Below are 17406 nucleotides of genomic sequence, written 5' to 3'. Positions count from 1 at the left end.
TATGTTTGTACGTATTTATTCCTCTATTTATTTTATTTGTACATATTTATTCTATTTATTTTATTTTATTAATATGTTTTGTTCTCTTATTTTGGTTAATATATTTTGTTCTCTGTCTCCCCCTTATAGACTGTGAACCCGCTGTTGGGTAGGGACCGTCTCTAGATGTTGCCAACTTGGACTTCCCAAGCGCTTAGTGGAAAGAGCCCGGGCTTTGGAGTCAGAGGTCATGGGTTCGAATCCTGGCTCTGCCACAAGTCTGCTGTGTGACCTTGGGCAAGTCACTTCGCTTCTCCGAGCCTCAGTTCCCTCATCTGTAAAAATGGGGATGAAGACCGTGAGCCCCCCGTGGGACAACTTGATCACATTGTCTCCCCCCCACCAGCGCTTAGAACTGTGAGCCCACTGTTGGGTAGGGACTGTCTCTATATGTTGCCAATTTGTACTTCCCAAGCGCTTAGTACAGTGCTCTGCACACAGTATGCGCTCAATAAATACGATTGATGATGATGATGATGCTGCTTTGCACATAGTAAGCGCTTAACAAAGGCCATCATTATTAGTAGTAGTAGTACAGTGCTCTGCACACAGTAAGCGCTCAATAAATACTATTGATGATGATGATGCTTTGCACATAGTAAGCGCTTAACAAATGCCATCATTATTATTAGTAGTAGTACAGTGCTCTGCACACAATAAGCGCTCAATAAATACGATTGATGATGATGACGCTTTGCACATAGTAAGCGCTTAACAAATGCCATCATTATTATTAGTAGTAGTACAGTGCTCTGCACACAGTAAGCGCTCAATAAATACTATTGAATGAATGAATCATCATCAATAAATACAATTGAAATACGATATACCTTTAGACTGTGAGCCCACTGTTGGGTAGGGACTGTCTCTATATGTTGCCAATTTGTACTTCCCAAGCGCTTAGTACAGTGCTCTGCACATAGTAAGCGCTCAATAAATATGATTGATGATGATGATGTATATATGTTTGTACATATTTATTACTCTATTTATTTATTTATTTATTTTATTTGTACATATCTATTCTATTTATTTTATTTTGTTAGTATGTTTGGTTTTGTTCTCCGTCTCCCCCTTTTAGACTGTGAGCCCACTGTTGGGTAGGGACTGTCTCTAGATGTTGCCAATTTGTACTTCCCAAGCGCTTAGTACAGTACTCTGCACACAGTAAGCGCTCAATAAATACGATTGATGATGATGATGCTTTCCACATAGTAAGCGCTTAACAAATGCCATCATTATTATTAGTAGTAGTACAGTGCTCTGCACACAGTAAGCGCTCAGTAAATACTATTGAATGAATGAATCATCATCAATAAATACGATTGAAATACGATATACCTGTATATATGTATATATGTTTGTACATATTTATTATTATATTTATTTATTTATTTTATTTGTACATATCTATTCTATTTATTTTATTTTGTTAGTATGTTTGGTTTTGTTCTCCGTCTCCCCCTTTTAGACTGTGAGCCCACTGTTGGGTAGGGACTGTCTCTATATGTTGCCAATTTGTACTTCCCAAGCACTTAGTACAGTGCTCTGCACATAGTAAGCGCTCAATAAATACGATTGATGATGATGATGTATATATGTTTGTACATATTTATTACTCTATTTATTTATTTATTTATTTTATTTGTACCTATCTATTCTATTTATTTTATTTTGTTAGTGTGTTTGGTTTTGTTCTCCGTCTCCCCCCTTTCGACTGTGAGCCCACTGTTGGGTAGGGACTGTCTCTAGATGTTGCCAATTTGGACTTCCCAAGCGCTTAGTACAGTGCTCTGCACACAGTAAGCGCTCAATAAATACGATTGATGATGATGATGCTTTGCACATAGTAAGCGCTTAACAAATGCCATCATTATTATTAGTAGTAGTACAGTGCTCTGCACACAGTAAGCGCTCAATAAATACGATTGATGATGATGATGCTTTGCACATAGTAAGCGCTTAACAAATGCCATCATTATTATTAGTAGTAGCACAGTGCTCTGCACACAGTAAGCGCTCAATAAATACGATTGATGATGATGATGATGATGCTTTGCACATAGTAAGTGCTTAACAAATGCCATCATTATTATTAGTAGTAGTACAGTGCTCTGCACACAGTAAGCGTTCAGTAAATACTATTGAATGAATGAATCATCATCAATAAATACGATTGAAATACGATATACCTGTATATATGTATATATGTTTGTACATATTTATTACTCTATTTTATTTGTACATATCTATTCTATTTATTTTATTTTGTTAGTATGTTTGGTTTTGTTCTCCGTCTCCCCCTTTTAGAGTGTGAGCCCACTGTTGGGTAGGGACTGTCTCTAGATGTTGCCAATTTGTACTTCCCAAGCGCTTAGTACAGTGCTCTGCACACAGTAAGCGCTCAATAAATACGATTGATGATGATGATGATTGAATGAATTAAGGACGATGGTGATGGTGGGAGGGTGCTTCGTGGAAAGGGGCAGGATTAGGTGGAGCCCTGCAGAGCGCAGGGGGTTGGCCCGGGGCTCTGGGGTCGTCTACAACGTCGTGCACCGGGGGCGGCCAAACAGGGCTCTGGTGTGTCCCAGGCCCTGCCCCTTCGGGCTCCGTGCCACCCTGCCGGCCCTCCACTTCGTGCCAGGCTCCTTGCCGTGCTGCCACAACGGGCACCAGAAAGGTGAGGCTGCCCCTTTTGCAATAAATACGATTTAATGCATGCAGGAAGGGGAAGACAGGGATGGGGAGAGGAAGGAAGGGGAAGACAGGGATAGGGAGAGGAAGGAAGGGGAAGACAGGGATGGGGAGAGGAAGGAAGGGGAAGACAGGGATGGGGAGAGGAAGGAAGGGGAAGACAGGGATGGGGAGAGGAAGGAAGGGGAAGACAGGGATGGGGAGAGGAAGGAAGGGGAAGACAGGGATGGGGAGAGGAAGGAAGGGGAAGACAGGGATGGGGAGAGGAAGGAAGGGGAAGACAGGGATGGGGAGAGGAAGAAAGGGGAAGACAGGGATGGGGAGAGGAAGGAAGGGGAAGACGGATGGGGAGAGGAAGGAAGGGGAAGGCAGGGATGGGGAGAGGAAGGAAGGGGAAGACAGGGATGGGGAGAGGAAGGAAGGGGAAGACAGGGATGGGGAGAGGAAGGAGGGAAGCTTCACTCTCCCCTAGGAGAGTTGAGGAAAGGGGCCCTGAGCGGCCCTTGTGTTTCCCAGGGAAGGGGCTGCTCCAGTAGGCTTGTTTGGTTTGGTTGTCTGCCTCCCCCTTCTAGACTGGGAGCCCGCTGGGGGCTCTATATGTTGCCAACTTGGACTTCCCAAGCGCTTAGTACAGTGCCCTGCACACAGTAAGCGCTCAAGAAATACGATTGATTGCTTTTAGACTGTGAGCCCAATCTTTTAGACTGTGAGCCCACTGGTGGGTAGGGATTGGCTCTATATGTTGCCAATTTGGACTTCCCAAGCACTTAGTACAGTGCCCTGCACACAGTAAGCGCTCAATAAATACGATTGATTGATTGATTGATTGCTGGAGGGGGCCGAGCCCCGGTGGAAAGGGGAGTGGCCGCCTTGGGGTCAAGGCCCGAGGCCCCCTTCCCCTCTAAGGGCCCTTTGGGGGGGCGAGGGGGCAACTCCGGACCTTCAGGGCCTAGATTCGGGGAGCCCCCGGGGGGGGAGGGTCGGAAGCCCCCGTCTCCCCATCCCCTCCCCCCCGCCTTACCTCCTTCCCCTCCCCACAGCACCTGTATATATGCTTGTACGTTTTTATTACTCTATTGTATTTGTACATATTCTATATGTTGCCAACTTGGACATCCCAAGCGCCTAGTACAATGCTCTGCACACAGTAAGCGCTCAATAAATACGATTGACTGAATGAATGAATGTTTGTATGTATTTATTACTCTATTGTATTTATTGTATTTGTACATATTCAGTTTTGTCAATATGCTTTGCTTTGTTGTCTGTCTCCCCCTTCTAGACTGTGAGCCCGCTGTTGGGTAGGGACCGTCTCTATATGTTGCCAACTTGGACGTCCCAAGCGCTTAGTACAATGCTCTGCAAACAGTGAGCGCTCAATAAATACGATGGAATGAATGAATGAATGTTTGTATGTATTTATTACTCTGTTGTATTTATTGTATTTGTATATATTCCATTTTGTCAATATGTTTGGTTTTGTTCTCTGTCTCCCCCTTCTAGACTGTGAGCCCGCTGTTGGGTAGGGACCGTCTCTATATGTTGCCAACTTGTACATCCCAAGCGCTTAGTACAATGCTCTGCACACAGTAAGCGCTCAATAAATACGATGGCATGAATGAATGTATGTATTTATTACTCTTTATTGTATTTGTACATATTCTATTTTGTCAATATGTTTGGTTGTCTCCCCCTTCTAGACCGTGAGCCCTCTGTTGGGTAGGGACTGTCTCTATATGTTGCCAACTTGTACATCCCAAGCGCTTAGTACAATGCTCTGCACACAGTAAGCGCTCAATAAATATGATTGAATGAATTAATGTTTGTACGTATTATTACTCTATTGTATTTGTACATATTCTATTTTGTCAATATGTTTTGTTGTCTGTCTCCCCCTTCTAGACTGTGAGCCCGCTGTTGGGTAGGGACAGTCTCTAGATGTTGCCAACTTGGACATCCCAAGTGCTTAGTACAATGCTCTGCACACAGTAAGCGCTCAATAAATACGATGGAATGAATGAATGTATGTATTTATTACTCTATTGTATTTGTACATATTCTATTTTGTCAATATTTTTTGTTGTCTGTCTCCCCTTTCTAGACTGTGAGCCCGCTGTTGGGTAGGGACTGTCTCTATCTGTTGCCAACTTGGACAGCCCAAGCGCTTAGTACAGTGCTCTGCACACAGTAAGCTCTCAATAAATACGATTGATCGATTGATTGGGATGTACAAGTTGGCAACATATAGAGACGGTCCCTAACTAACAAAATAAAATAAATAGAATAGATATGTACAAGTAAAATAAAGAGTAATAAATATGTACAAACATATATACATATATACAAGTGCTGTGGGGAAAGGAAGGAGGTAAGATGGGGGTAAGATCCCAAGCGCTTAGTACAATGCTCTGCACACAGTAAGCGCTCAATAAATACGATTGAATGAATGAATGTTTGTATGTATTTATTACTCTATTTATTGTATTTGTACATATTCTATTTTGTCAATATGTTTTGTTGTCTGTCTCCCCCTTCTAGACTGTGAGCCCACTGTTGGGTAGGGACCATCTCTATATGTTGCCAACTTGTACATCCCAAGTGCTTAGTACAATGCTCTGCACACAGTAAGCGCTCAATAAATACAATGGAATGAATGAATGAATGAATGTTTGTACGTATTTATTACTCTATTGTATTTGTACATATTCTATTTTGTCAATATGTTTTGTTTTGTTGGTTGTCTCCCCCTTCTAGACCGTGAGCCCGCTGTTGGGTAGGGACCGTCTCTATATGTTGCCGACTTGGACTTCCCAAATGCTTAGTACAGTGCTCTGCACACAGTAAGCGCTCAATAAGTACGATTGAATGAAATGAATGAAAGTAAGCGCTCAATAAATACGATTGAATGCATGAATGAAGGGGAAGACAGGGATGGGGAGAGGAAGGAGGGAAGCTTCACTCTCCCCCAGGAGAGTTGAGGAGGGGGCCCTGAGCGGCCCTTGTGTTTCCCAGGGAAGGGGCTGCTGGTTCCTTAGGAGGAATGAAGACTGTCAGGAATGGCGGGTAATGAGAGTCATCAGGCATTCATTCATTCAATCGTATTTATTGAGCGCTTACTGTGTACAGAGCACTGTACTGAGCCCTTGGGAAGTACAAGTCGGCGACCTATAGAGACGGTCCCTACCCAACAACTGGCTCAGTGGCCCAGGGGCAGAGACCTGCAGCCACAGGTGGCCCCGGGGTCACCTGCCTTCAATAATAATAATAATGTTGGTATTTCTTAAGTGCTTACTATGTGCCAAGCACTGTTCTAAGCGCTGGATAGTTAGAACCCACCATAGAGAAGCAGCGTGGCTTAGTGGAAAGAGCACGGACTTGGGAATCAGAGGTCTTGGGTTCTAATCCTGACTCTGCCACTAATCAGCCATGTGACTTGGGGCAAGTCACTTGTCTGTGCCTTAGTTACCTCATCTGTAAAATGGGGTTTAAGACAGGGAGCCCCATGTGGGGCAACCTGATTACCTTGTATCTACCCCAGTGGTTAGAACAGTACTTGGCACAGAGTAAGCGCGTAACAAATATCATCATCATTTCCTAAAATAGGAAGGAACGGGCCCTGGGCCCTTCTCAGCCCTGTAGGGTAAAAGGCCCCAGTGGCCCTCACTTCCAAGGATTCCCATAGTCTTACTTGAAGTAAAATGAAGCCCAACAAAATTCTCTCAAAAACCTGCTTCTCCAGTTTGTTTCAGCACTGCCGCTCGCAGGTGTGGAAAGTCGAGAGGTTTTAATATGCTTTTTGGAAGTGTAAATATGAGAGGCGAACCTATGTCTTGAGGGTGTGAAGTGGGAAAGATTTTTCCAATAAGGTGGTCCTTGACTACGAGGTGGTTCCCTAGGTAAATTACCCCGGCTTTTTCAGCCTGTGACAAAGAACGCAAAAATGGGCCCTTAGTGCGAACATCCCCATACCTCCAAGTATGCAATCATTTTCAACATTGTAGCTATATGAGAAACAGTTTTTATGTAAATCAGATTGCATTGATATGGAAAATAATTGTTCCATTCATTTTTTAAAAGATATTTTCACCAGGCAAAACCTATTATTAAATGAGGCCATTTAATGACCAGGTTGTTTCATTTACCCTCTCAGCCCCATTCCAGTGCATTTGCTGGCCTGGAATGATTGGAAGTGCTTTTTATTAAACTCAATCTTATCCTGGGTGATCTGTTGGGTTTCGTTTGAATGAATACATTATGCCCAGTAAAGAGCAGTAAGAATGATTTGCTAGTGTAATTTCAGACCTCACCTGTAAAGTTAATAGGGAGAAGGCAGCAACAAACACAAGAAACCTCATTGTTTGGGAAATTGGATATTTCTGCATGGGACAGATGCCCTGTGGAGAGCCCTACGGAACAGGTGACCAAGGGAATCTGTGCAGTCTCGACAAGAGAAAGAGACAAAAAGTCTTCCAAAGTTTCAGTTCCTTTCTTTACCCTCTAAGATTTTAGTTCCCTGTCAGGTTTATGATCTAGATTTGTAGAAGTGTCCTTAGAAATCAGAGAAAAGGTTTTTGATTACTTCGGCATATGCCACTTGCCATATCTTTTAACTTCCACGACTGCAATAAGAATTGCAGTAAAATGAACATAATAGTTTCAGAAATGGAATGGAAGAGAAATACTAGAAGTTATTTGCAGAGGGTCTGAAAAGAGTGACCAAGGGAGGTCCTACGAGCTCCATCTCTGAAGCAGTGTGACAGTGGATATAGGATAGACCTGGGTGTCAAAAGGACCTGGGTTCTAATCTGAATCCGCCACTTGTCTGCTGTGTGATCTTGGGCAAGTCAATTAACCTCTCTGGGCTTCAGCTACTTAATCTGTAAAATGGGGATAACACTGTGAGCCCCATATGCGACACGGACTGGTCTAATTAGCTTGTATCTAACCCAGTGCTTAGTACAGTGCCAGCACATAGTAAGCACTTAACAAATACCATTTTAAAAAAGGATTTAGAAATTAGAATAACTTCCTCACGTGAGAGGGATTAGGTAGGGTGCTCCACTTTCCTGGGGGCAAAGGGATGGATTAAAGTATTTCTCATGGTCCCTTCCTTGGATTTTATGATCCTATATAGGCCAAATTTAAACAGTATGTATATATATCTTCACCCCCATACATAATCAAAAAAAGAAAGTGCATACTACACAGGATTGTCCAGTTCTAGGGAAGAGCATACATGGAGAGATTAACTCAGAAAATACAATGTCCCAAACCAAACCACAGTATTTATCACCATAAAAGTTTAAGGATAGTATAGTCTTATTGTCCTTATTTTTGCCTTTTTGTTTTCTTCTTTTCAGGATCTGCTAGCCCAAATAAACAAACAAACAAAAAGAATGTCCCAGGAACTCAGGATTTATTTTTTGCTGTTCTTCTTGAGCCATGCAGTAGCAGTTGTGAAATCTCCAAATTCCAGGCAAGGTAGGAGCTGAGGGAGAAACAATTCCTCATTGGATTGGGAAACTCCAGTAATACTAAATTGCATTGGGCTGAAGTCTTCTTCATCGTCATTAGCATTTATTGAGGACCTACTGTTTCCTGAGCCCTATGCTAAATTCTTGGGAGAGAACAATAGAGGTAAAAGCTAGGGTCCGGCCCTCAAGAAATTTACAGTCTTGAAAGAGGAAGACAGACAAATTATTTTCAAGTAGTGGGAACAGGAGGAAGGATAAAGACATAACTGGAATAGCAAAAGTAATTATTATTGTATTAAGTGCTTACTATGTGTTGAGCACTGTTCTCAGTTCTGGGCGTGGCTCAGTGGAAAGAGCCCGGGCTTTGGAGTCAGAGGTCAAGGGTTCGAATCCCGGCTCCACCAATTGTCAGCTGTGTGACTTTGGGCAAGTCACTTCACTTCTCTGTGCCTCAGTTACCTCATCTGTAAAATGGGGATTAAGACTGTGAGCCCCACGTGGGACAACCTGATCACCTTGTACCGCCCCAGTGCTTAGAACAGTGCTTTGCACATAGTAAGCGCTTAATAAATGCTATTATTATTATTATTATTATTATTATTATTATTATTATTATTATTATTATTATTATGGGCTTCTGTCATAAAAGATGGCCAAGCCTGGGTCCAGTCACCTGTATTCCAGGTCTCGGAATCTTCACAGAGGAATTACTTATTGTGTCTGTGGTTTGTGTCACACCACTTGCATGCCTTTGTCCCTGCCAGTCATGGTTCTGCTTAGGTGACATCTCACTTAGGCCTTCCCTGATTAAACTCCCTTTCCCCAGCTTGCTCTCCCTTCTGCGTCGTCTATGTATTTAGATCTGTGACCTTTGGGCATCTGATATTCGCCCCACCCCAACCCCACAGCATTTATGTACATCCCTTTTTAAATTATGTATTGTAAATGACTTATTTACTGATACTGTCTATTTCCCTTTAGACTGTAAGCTCATTATCAAAGCGAAGGTTTCTGCTAATCCTGTTGTATTCCCCCAAGTGCTTAGAACAATACTCTGCACATTATAAGTGCTCAATAATTACCATTGATTGAGTGATTGATTGATTAGGCAGTGGGTGAACAAGGAAGTAGGAAGACAGTGGTGCAGGACGTGGCAAAATGCACAAAACCCATGTTCAGCTATAGTGTCTATGTTATGCTGTAATGCCAGAGAACAGCAGGCAATTACTAGTACAGCCAACTTGGTAACTGCTGCAGTCTTCATTGTCCATGTTAGCCAACTCTTTTCTGAATTCCTGTCGGTCCGCCCTAGCCTATTCTTTGATCAGAAACCTACTGATTGCCGGGTCCCGGAAAGCACACTCTTCCTTCTGGTTGTTTCAAACCTCCACAATGGGGGTGTGGGTCAGACTCTGGGAAAGAATATCAGGAGTAAGGAAAGGGGGATAGAAGAATAAAGTGAAGGATGAATAAGCAGAGTATATATAAAATGCAAAGGATGAATTCATGGACGGAAGTGCTAAAATGAATGGTGGGATGACATGGCTTGGGATGTGTTTGTGTGTGTGTGTGTGTGTGTGCTGAGAAATGCATGCAGAAGGAGGAGGATGGGGAGTTGGGAACACAGCGGGAAGGAGACTATCAGTATTAGTTTTTAGGGTCATTTTAAATGTACGCCAGTAGGAATGTTTTCAGGTATATTATGATTGGTAATCACTATTATGTGCCATTAAAATTTCCCTTTGTACATCACTCATCTCTTCATTTAAAGTACTTTTGCCTTAGAAGAAATCATCCAATTTTAGTTACTTATTCATTTATTGGATTTCTTTCAGATTTGCCTCCATTATTGCAAAAAATGACAGTGAGTATTTCATTTTTTAAAACAAAAAAATGTACTCAATCTTAGAACTTCTTGGTGTTAAACTTGATCCTTTTATGCCTTTTAGGATGACATAATAGATGGAAGATATCTGAATGGTAATACATAAACTATGACTTTGCTTTTCATAATAATTTCAAATGTAATGCCTCATGGTCCTCTTGGAAATTCATTTTTAAAGGTGTCTTTCTGTTTTATTTCCTTGTACAGCTCTTCTTGACCTCATCCAATTTCAGAGGTAATATTTCCAATATAAGTGTCCCAAGGGCAGGGACTCTGGTTGTGGAAAGTTCAAGTGGCTTATGATAGTGTGGATCTTAAGATAGTTTAAATAAAAATAGCTATATATTAGGATCATAGACTCCAAAAAGTAGGAGCCCCTTAGTCCATCTCCTTGTCTCGATAGGGTTTAGAGAAATCACAGGACTTCAGGTTCATTTGTTATTTTCTTTAAGCAGAGGTTTTGCAATTTGTTTTTCCTGAGGAAAAGTGTTTCAGGAAGTCTTATCCTAGGCCAATGGGATATTTGCAGGAAGAATTGGAGGAGAAAGAGAAGATTCAGATTTCTTAGGAATTCATCAAAATACGTATGTGTGTGTGTCTGTGAATAGATATATAATACATCTGTATATCTAGATATATACATGCACATATATTGGACACATCTCCTCCAGGAGGCCTTCCCTGACTAGCTCCCTCTTTCCTCTTCTTTCACTCTCTTCTTCATCTCCCTGACTTGCTCCTCTTTTCTGCGCCCCTGCCAGCCCCATAGCCCTTGTGTACATATCTGTAATTTTTTTTTCTATTAATGCCTGTCTCCTCCACTCTAAACTGTAAGCTTGTTTTGGGCAGGGAATTTGTTTATTATCGAATCATACTCTCCCAAGTGCTTAGTACAGTGCTCTTCTCACAGGAAATGCTCAATAAATAAGATTGATTGAGCGAATGAATTTTAAAAGCCCTCCTACCAATTGCCTACCTAGTCACCCACATAGCCCCTTACTATCTCACTTTTCCAAGACAACTGATGTTCTCCAATACAATTATCCGTGCACTTTCTCCCACCTGTCCTCTTTAATTTACCAGTCTCCTTACTCCCTTACATCTTCCATTTCCCCATTTCTTTCTCTATTGCTTCCTCTTCTCATCCTCTCTCTCCTTACTTTTTCTTTTCTACCCTTTCACGCTTACTTGTGTCAAATTCTCCTCCTCATCTTTGTGTCCTATTTTCTCGTGAATATCCTACTATGCTGTATCATTATCTTTGTTGTTTCTCTCCCTTGTCAGCTCTAATTTTATTTTTACCATCCCCATTCTTGTTTCCTTCTTTCCCCTTTCCGGGATTTTCTCTTTCTTGCCCTTTCTCTTTTTAGTCTTCCTTTTTTCCCCTCTTTACTGTCCTTTATGTTGCCGACTTGTAGTTCCCAAGTGCTTAGTATGGCACTCTACACACAGTAAGCGCTCAATAAATACGATTGAATGAATGAATGAAGGGGCCAGGTCTGACCTATGGATTCTGCCCCAGTGATTACCTGTCTCCAGATTCACCTCCTGTGAGGCAGAGCAGGGCAGGGAACACCAGCACGGTGAGTTTGTCCAGCCTAATATAGTCAGTTGCCTTTGCAGAAGAATAGGCAGGTAATACATATGACAACACCTCTTCTCCCAGCCTCTCATTGATCCACCTCTCTTCAAATGGGTTGGACATAGGTGGAACAACCTTGTTTAAGAAAAAATGCAAGTAAGAGGTATATGAAGACATACCTTACAAGGTACAGTGCTCCTGTCAACCTTTCAACCCCAGATGAAAATATTCTCAGTTGTTATAAGCATGAAGTGTGACCCTTCATTCGGGCTTCTGGGGCCCGAAGCCCAGGCCATTCTGGGCACCAAAGGCCATACTTACTGGGAAGGGCATTTCAAAGTCAGATTTCCATATTAATTGGCCCGAGGCAGCAGTATCAAGGATTTGTCCTCAGGAGAAATTATATTCTAACAAAGGAGTAAAAGTTTCACATCAGAGTAGTCAAAATCTCTTCCTCATAAAGTGATTATTGCTTTATTGCTCCAGCTTCTGTTTTTGTGAATTCCCAGTCCTGTGTTTCTGGGCCCCGCTCCCCACATCCTGAAATTGCCCCTACATTTCCTTGGTTTCCTCATGTCCTGAGTATTTTATTTCTATTTTTTTAAACTTAATTCATTTTTTTAACAGTCACTACCTTTGCAGCGTTCCATCAGGGACCTTGCTGCCTCAGCAGTCACTGACCCCTTCCACAACTTGCTTTTCCTGCCTTTGTGGGCTGCAAGGCAGCGGGGGAGGAGGACCGAGGTGGGAGAGGAGGTCCAAGGTGGGGCCAGAGGAAGCTGACAGGCACTTCCTCCCTTCCACAGCCTGCCAATTCCACATCCCACCCTGGCTAGTTGGCTGCAACAGGAACCTCAAGGCATGAAAATGACAGTGGTGGAAAAGGAATAATGGAAGGAAGGATGGGGGGGACCAGAGAGTTGTGAAGGTAGGATTCACCATGTGTAAAGGGTTAGGGCAGAGACGTTGGGAGGGGGAAGGGCTGGGAATACATGGGGGCATAGAGGAGATGGGGCTGGCCTTATTGTATCTCGACAGGAAAGAGGTCATGTTGTTCCTAAGAGAACAACAACAACAAGAGCTAGCTCTCTTCCTCCCTTCCCCCCCTCCCTTCAAGGTCCTACTGAGAGCTCATCTCCTCCAGGAGGCCTTCCCAGACTGAGCCCCTTCCTTCCTCTCCCCCTCATCCCCCTCTCCATCCCCTGCATCTTACCTCCTTCCCTTCTCCACAGCACCTGTATATATGTATATATGTTTGTACATATTTATTACTCTATTTATTTATTTTACTTGTACCTATCTATTCTATTTATTTTATTTTGTTAGTATGTTTGGTTTTGTTCTCTGTCTCCCCCTTCTAGACTGTGAGCCCACTGTTGGGTTGGGACTGTCTCTATATGTTGCCAGCTTGTACTTCCCAAGCGCTTAGTACAGTGCTCTGCACACAGTAAGCGCTCAATAAATACGACTGATTGATTGATTCCTGCTTTACACAGCAGTGCAGCAAACATGGCTGCGCTGAGAAGTAACTGAGGGAAAACAAAGGCCCCAATACAACCAATTCTCAGTGATCCAGGAAATGTTTATCCAGTTGGTTCATATTCCTTTTCCCTCTTGCTCTACCTTTTGGACACCTCCCAGCTCATCAGCATTTCCCCTCCACCCGGCTCCTCTCCTTATGATGCTTATTAGCCACTCTGACTGCAATCGATCTTTTTTTTATGGGATTAAGTGTTTATTATGTGCCTGTACTAAGTACTGGGGTAGATACAAGCTGCTCTTGTTGGACACATCCCCTGTCCCACATGGGCCTCCCAGTCTGTCACAGGGAGGAGGATTTAATCCCCATTTTACAGACGAGGTAACAGGCAAAGAGAAATGAAGTAACTTGTCCAAGGTCACACAGCAGGCAGGTGGCAGAGCCGGGATTAGAACCCTGGCCCTCTGACTCCTGGGACTGTGCTCTTTCCACTGATAATTGGCAGTAATCAATAATAATAATAATAATGGCATTTATTAAGCACTTACTATGTGCGAAGCACTGTTCTAAGCCCTGGGGGAGATACAAGGTGATCCGGTTGTCCCACGTGGGACTCACAGTCTTAATCCCCATTGTACAGATGAGGTAACTGAGGCTTAGAGAAGTTAAGTGATTTGCCCAAGGTCACACAGCAGACATGTCGCAAAGGTAGGATTAGATCCCGTGACCTCTGACCCCCAAGCCCGTGCTCTTTCCACCAAGCCATCAATTAGTTCACTTGTGACTTCTCCTCTTCTCTTTCCTATTATAGTTCTAATGTGTGGACGGCAGACGTGTCACAGAAAGTCATGTCTTTTTTGCAGTCTCAGAATGTTGCCTTTACAGTAAGCAGCCTGCAGGTTGGTTCATATGTATCCCCCTATAATAGTAATCAGTATTCACATTTCGTTGCTAATAATATGCAGAGTTGTTTCTGTTGCTAGTAAGATTTCTCTAAGTGCTTTTCCGCTCAAAAGCCTATGGTTCCCCCACCCCGGAAATATTTAACTTTAATTAGGCCTTGCCCGCCTCAGAAGGGCTTCATTATTTGGCAAAGGTGATATGAGAGAGTAGCAACAAGAGGCTTCTGGGTTTATGATGTTCCTGAGAGCCTGGCTAGTTCCAACGACTGTTTTGTAGTTTCTCTAAACAAAGGCTTGTCTGGTAGCTAGAAGATGCTTCCAGTGCCCCCCAAATAAAGTGTTCTCTGCCTAGAGTGGACACTCAGTTAATGATATTAATTGCGTGATTGTTTTTTTTTCTTGGACTCAAGGTTGCTATGAAAAGCTACCTAGAGCACCTTTTGTACCAGCCCCATCAGTTGCTGGCAGATTTCCGGCAGACAGATCACCAGCAGTTCCAAACTGCCATGAAGAGTCTCTTCGATAACAAGAAGGGACGCTTGGTAAGAGTGATGCTATAAACCCAGCGAGAAAGAGGAGCCAGGCTTTAAGGGGTCAGGCCTTCGGAATCTGGAGAAACCCTCCTTTGCTTAAGATCTAGTGGGTATGAGCACACACAGAGACACACACCATAACCATCCCTTTCCAACTCTCCTCCCCCCCGACCCCCAAACACACATGTGTTGGTTGGAGCCATTGACTAGAGCTGGAAGGACCAACTAGTCACTGGACGGAAATCGAGGCCTCCCCTTGCAGGCTGGCATCTCCCATAAGGCAAGAACATTTGCTAAACATTTTAGAGGCAAAGAAAATCCACCGATATGATAGTAATGTAGATATAACTGTGGTATTTCTGTTCAGTTATTTGAATGGTGGGTTGTTAAATGGTCTGAATACTGGAGAGGAAGGGGAGAATGAGAGAGTTTAGAATTGCATGCCTCTAGAGTTTCCTGAAAGAATATTTCTTCAAATGTTCACACCATTCAGTAAAATTACCCACCAGCCTATTCACCGTGCTAATCAATCAGTTCAACTCTCTCCTGATTCCTACAGGAGCTCGAAGACATCGTCATTGACCTGGAAGAGATCAGAGAGCGTGTCCTGCAGACCCCTGGAGGAAATCGCACCTTGTTCCTCATTACTCTGGAGAAATGTTTCCAGGTTTTGAGTTCCATTGAGTGTGTGGATATTTTGAGCCAGTTGTTGAAGGTATCCTCAGTGAGCTATCTCCAGCCTGAGATTGTCAGGAGCCTCCCCAGTGATCTCCAGGAAGACTCCTTCAAGAACTTGTGAGCCTCTATCATCTCCTTCTTGATGATAGACCCCAAAGGGGTAGATTTTAGAATTGGGTTGAGCTATGGGGGAAAGGCAGGTTGATTTGTTGGACTGAACTGTAACTGTAAGCATAGGCTGCGAGTAAAATCCAGAAACCCAGCCCCTGGACTGATTTGCTTTCAGCTGGACTCTTGCCAACCAGGACTGTTTTGTTCTTGTTTTAATGATATTTGCTAAGCACTCGCTATTTCTCAGGCATTGTACCAAGTGCTGGTATGGGAACAAGTTAATCGGTTTGGACATAGTGCAAGTCCCCTATGAGGCTCTCACTCTTAATCCCCATTTTACAGATGAGGTCACTGAGGCACAGAGAAGTGAAGTGACTTGCCCACGGTCTCACAGCAGTTAAGTGGCAGAGATGGAATTAGAACCCAGGTCCTTCTGACTCCCGGGCCCGTGCTCTATCCACTAGGCCTTGATCCTTCTCCATGCCCAATGCATAGAATTAAGAGTCTGATCATAATATTAATAATAATAATGACATTTATCAAGCCCTTATTATGTGCTAAGCACTGTGCTGAGTGCTGTAATACAAGATAATCAAAGTGAGTACAGCCCCTGTCCCCAAGGAGCTCAAAGTCTAGGAGAAAGAACAAGTATTTTATCCCCATTTTACAGATGATAAAATTGAGGTAAAGATAATTTGAGTGGCTTTTCCAAGGTCACACAGCAGCCAAGTGGCAGAGTCAGAATTAGAACTTGGGTCTCCTGAATCCTAGATGTATGCTCTTATTACATATCTATTCTATTTATTTACATATCTATTCTATTTATTTTATTTTGTTAGTATGTTTGGTTTTGTTCTCTCTCTCCCCCTTTTAGACTGTGAGCCCACTGTTGGGTAGGGACTGTCTCTATATGTTGCCAACTTGTACTTCCCAAGCGCTTAGTACAGTGCTCTGCACACAGTAAGCACTCAATAAATACGATTGATGATGATGATGCTCTTTCCACTAGGCTATGCTAGCTCATTCATTCATTCATTCTTATTTATTGAGCACTTACTGTGTGCAGAGCACGGTACTAAGCACTTGGGAAAGTACAATACAACAATAAGCAGACACATACCCTGCCCACAACAAGCTTACAGTCTAGAGGAGGGAGACAGACATCAATTCAAATAACTTCATTATGGATATGTACATAAGTGCTGTCGGGCTGGGCGGGAGGAAGAACAAAGGGAGCTTGTCAGGGTGATGCAGAAGGGAGTGGGAAAAGAGGAAAGAAGGGGTGCCTAGTCTGGGAAGGCCTCTTGGAGGAGATGTGCCTTCAATAAGGCTTTGAAGGAGGGGAGAGTAATTGTTGGATTTGAGGAGGGATATTGTATTGTTGTTTAGTTTATTCATTTTGGCCTAAAACATCCAGTTCCTTTAACTGAAAAAAGGAATAATTTTAGCCTGGGAATCTCTCTAGAAATGTTCTCACCCAAAAGTCTCATTGAATTCCTTAGTTTGTTTTTTTTTTCTATCTCCTTTTCATGCCTGAGTTCTCCTTTAACTCCATAGTTATTGGATTCCCCCCCAACCTCAGATTCCCTAACTGACTTCTGAAAGCTCTCTCTCCCCCTTTGAGGAATTTTGTATTATTAGTTTGATGCTCTTCGATCTACTTTTGGGCCTACCTACTTGTCTGTTTGCGTATGAGAACTTTTATGGATACTTTATGGACTATCCTCTTCTACTAATTTTGTTTTATTTACCCCTTTTAACTCTGCTAATTTGGGAGATTTTTTTTTTAATTTCCTTTTAGACTGTCTTCTAGACTGTGAGCCCACTGTTGGGTGGGGACTGTCTCTATATGTTGCCAGCTTGTAGTTCCCAAGCGCTTAGTACAGTGCTCTGCACACAGTAAGCGCTCAATAAATACAATTGATTTTCTAAAATTAAATAGCTTTATTTTCTTTCCTTCTTTCTTTCTTTTGTTTTGTGGTGTTTCCTCCCAGAAAGAATGTTAAATTGCAAAAGTTGTTCTCC

At 42.8% G+C, this 17406-nt stretch overlaps 1 protein-coding gene across 1 annotated transcript in view; it reads left to right on the top strand.

Moving 5' to 3' along the window:
* The first annotated feature begins 8108 nt into the window (after positions 1-8108).
* OTOA (otoancorin) overlaps positions 8109-17406 on the top strand; it is a 53372-nt gene continuing 44074 nt past the window's right edge. Inside the window, exons 1-7 of the mRNA XM_038763239.1 lie at positions 8109-8217; positions 10046-10074; positions 10160-10190; positions 10303-10330; positions 13969-14056; positions 14470-14601; positions 15152-15387. Coding sequence (XP_038619167.1) covers positions 8133-8217; positions 10046-10074; positions 10160-10190; positions 10303-10330; positions 13969-14056; positions 14470-14601; positions 15152-15387 — 629 coding nt within the window. The 5' untranslated portion in view covers positions 8109-8132. The remainder of the gene's footprint in view (positions 8218-10045; positions 10075-10159; positions 10191-10302; positions 10331-13968; positions 14057-14469; positions 14602-15151; positions 15388-17406) is intronic.

Source organism: Tachyglossus aculeatus, chromosome 21, assembly GCF_015852505.1.
Source record: "Tachyglossus aculeatus isolate mTacAcu1 chromosome 21, mTacAcu1.pri, whole genome shotgun sequence".
Classification (NCBI taxonomy): Eukaryota; Metazoa; Chordata; class Mammalia; order Monotremata; family Tachyglossidae; genus Tachyglossus; species Tachyglossus aculeatus.
This window is presented reverse-complemented; position numbering and strand designations above follow the sequence as displayed.